At 35.6% G+C, this 2568-nt stretch overlaps 1 protein-coding gene across 1 annotated transcript in view; it reads left to right on the top strand.

Annotated features, from left to right (window-relative positions):
- LOC106882964 (uncharacterized) overlaps positions 1-2568 on the top strand; it is a 63220-nt gene that overhangs the window by 23033 nt on the left and 37619 nt on the right. Inside the window, exon 6 of the mRNA XM_052967636.1 lies at positions 1520-1642. Within this exon, the coding sequence (XP_052823596.1) occupies positions 1520-1642 (123 nt within the window). The remainder of the gene's footprint in view (positions 1-1519; positions 1643-2568) is intronic.

Below are 2568 nucleotides of genomic sequence, written 5' to 3' on the forward strand. Positions count from 1 at the left end.
GTGTGTGTGTGTGTGTGCGTGTGTGTGTGTGTGTGTACACGTATATTATGTTTCACATTCTCATCTTGTCAAAGATATTTGTAACTCTCACCTGACTATAGAGTTTATATTATCAAGCGGTTGTTCATTTTTAGATTGTCAGAGGGAGGCACAGCTTTTCCACGTTTTGTTGTCTAGAATGTAGACTTGGACTCGCCAAATTACAATCCAGTGTCTGTAGAAAATTGTGTTATGAGGTCCAATTTCTTATTTATTTTTTTATTTGATCGATATTTGGCGTGTACAATTTCAGGTCGTCGACAAAGATGGGTGATAGTTCTGGATCGATTTCTATCATTACTATAATTTGTGTGTAGATATGATAATGAGTCCAATAATAATAAGAACAGCTTCACTGACAAGCTATCACTCTAAGAGATACTTTTATGGTAATCAATGCTATCCGATTCAATTTGCTCCACATCACTCGTAAGGAGCAAAGTGATATACAAAGTCTTTGTCAGGCGTTCAACAGCACTTACAATTAGTTGTGGGACTTTGACTAACTGTAATGCTTTGATAAGTTCCCACGTAATGCTTCGGTTAAGTTCTCACGTTGTTTTCTGATGTTTCTTTCCTGGATCATTTTGTTAATTTGTAGCTGCTGTACACAGTCCCACACCTCCATTCTTCTAGCTTGCTCAAGTGTTATAATGCTGCTGGTAGCACTATGATAATGTGAGAAAAGATTGAGGCACCCAGTGTATGATTTATATGTGATGTTCTAGCAGGCTCTGAGGCGGTAAATTTGGCAAGGTTGGTTTGGCTATTCTGGGACATAAGGAGAGTCGATACAGTTGATAATCATTACGGCAGTTCTTATATGCTTTGATACATTCTCCATACAACCGTATGAGATCTCGTCGATAAATGGTGAAATTCTTCAGTCAGTAACTTGGTATGTGGTATGGGCCTGGAGGATTTCCTGTTCAATATTTTCCTTAGAACTGTTTCCATTATTTCGCCGTCTATTGCATATTGCTTTTGCTGGACATGCTGGAAGTATTCCTACTCCAGTTATTTTAGCCATACAGCTTGTTTGTTGAGTTGATTATTTGTTTCCCATACAGAACTCCAGTGGTCCTCAACCTGATATTTTGCGGGTGGGGTTTTAGTTTATGTTTTATAGAAGCGTTGACACCGTGATAAAATTACTTGAGATCCCTAAAATAATTTACTGAGCATTTGCCGTTTATATGCTGTAGATGTATCGTTTAGCTTTTCATTTGTAGCTGCAAGTTGTTGTTAAAGCTGGTCCAGTTTGAAGTTAAGGTTTTTGAATCCTTTATCACCAAAATGTGTCTCTAGTTTCTTCTATGGTTTTCCTGTTGTCGTATGAAGTTGTTCTCTGTGTTACATTTCAACGATCTGTGAGATGTCTTCGCTGGAATAAATTTTATGTATGCGTGTACTTCGCTAAGATTTATGAATTTACACTTTATAATATATCTGCATATATCTTTACATTTTTTTTTTTCAGATTACGGCAAAGATCGTATTATGGCCCATGATGTTCACGACGCTGATGAATCTCGAGGTTTTCACTTAGCACGTCCTCCTCACAGGGGCCTTGGTGGTATTGAACATAGTCTCACAAAACAAAGTAAGTATTTTGCTATACTGCCATTGATTTTATTTCCTTATATAGTCAGAAAACGGTTTCGAACTGGCAGCACCGTTAAAATGGTTCGCGGTTTTTCTTGCAGAAATTATGTCCTAGATTCTTATCTCGACGAGCTCAAACTTGCCTTTTATCGTTTCAGGATCAATCACATACAGTACCAGTCAAGTCCTGTGGTCTATAGAATCGACTAAGTCCTCCTCCATAAGTTCTATCCTTATATCTAAATCAGAATCAATCACCTAGTGAGAAAGAAAACATGCCTTGTATTTGATATATGTTTTAAGTTCTGAATGAAAATTTCTTTAAGGTTAAATTCTCTTCCTAGCTCTGAGTTAGAGATAAAGTAATGGCTGTTCCAATCCACTAAATATTTGGCATTGTGTCTATGTAAAATAATACATTTTCATCCAAAAGGAATGGTCGAATGTTATAGCTCTATTCGTGTAATTTTGAAATCACCATAGTTGACGTCCTATTTTATCTACTTGATCTTCTCAACGAATAGTGGACGAGGAAGAAGCTTCGAGTAAATGCATTTAGTGCATGATCTCTTAAAGAAAAATAGTATAGGAGTTGAGAATTACAAATATAAATATGTCGGATCTATATGCTAGTTTATAAACACGAGTGTCATTCTAGTAACTTTTTTCCTATTGAATGGCAGGAAATCATAAAAGAGGCGGAAAGCGTGAAACGTTAATCAGAGCATTAGTTTATTCTAGCTCGATGTTTTTGTATCATAGACCCTGATCAATATTAATGAGTCGATAGATAAATTCCTATACTTTTGAATTGGCTATCCTGTTTATTTTCTTGTTATTTTTTTTTTTTTTGTTATATTCTGATATATTTATATTTATGATTACCTTAAATGAAAAGAATTTTGCTTCTGTTAGCAATATTTC

Source organism: Octopus bimaculoides, chromosome 4 (assembly GCF_001194135.2).
Source record: "Octopus bimaculoides isolate UCB-OBI-ISO-001 chromosome 4, ASM119413v2, whole genome shotgun sequence".
In the NCBI taxonomy this organism is placed as follows: domain Eukaryota; kingdom Metazoa; phylum Mollusca; class Cephalopoda; order Octopoda; family Octopodidae; genus Octopus; species Octopus bimaculoides.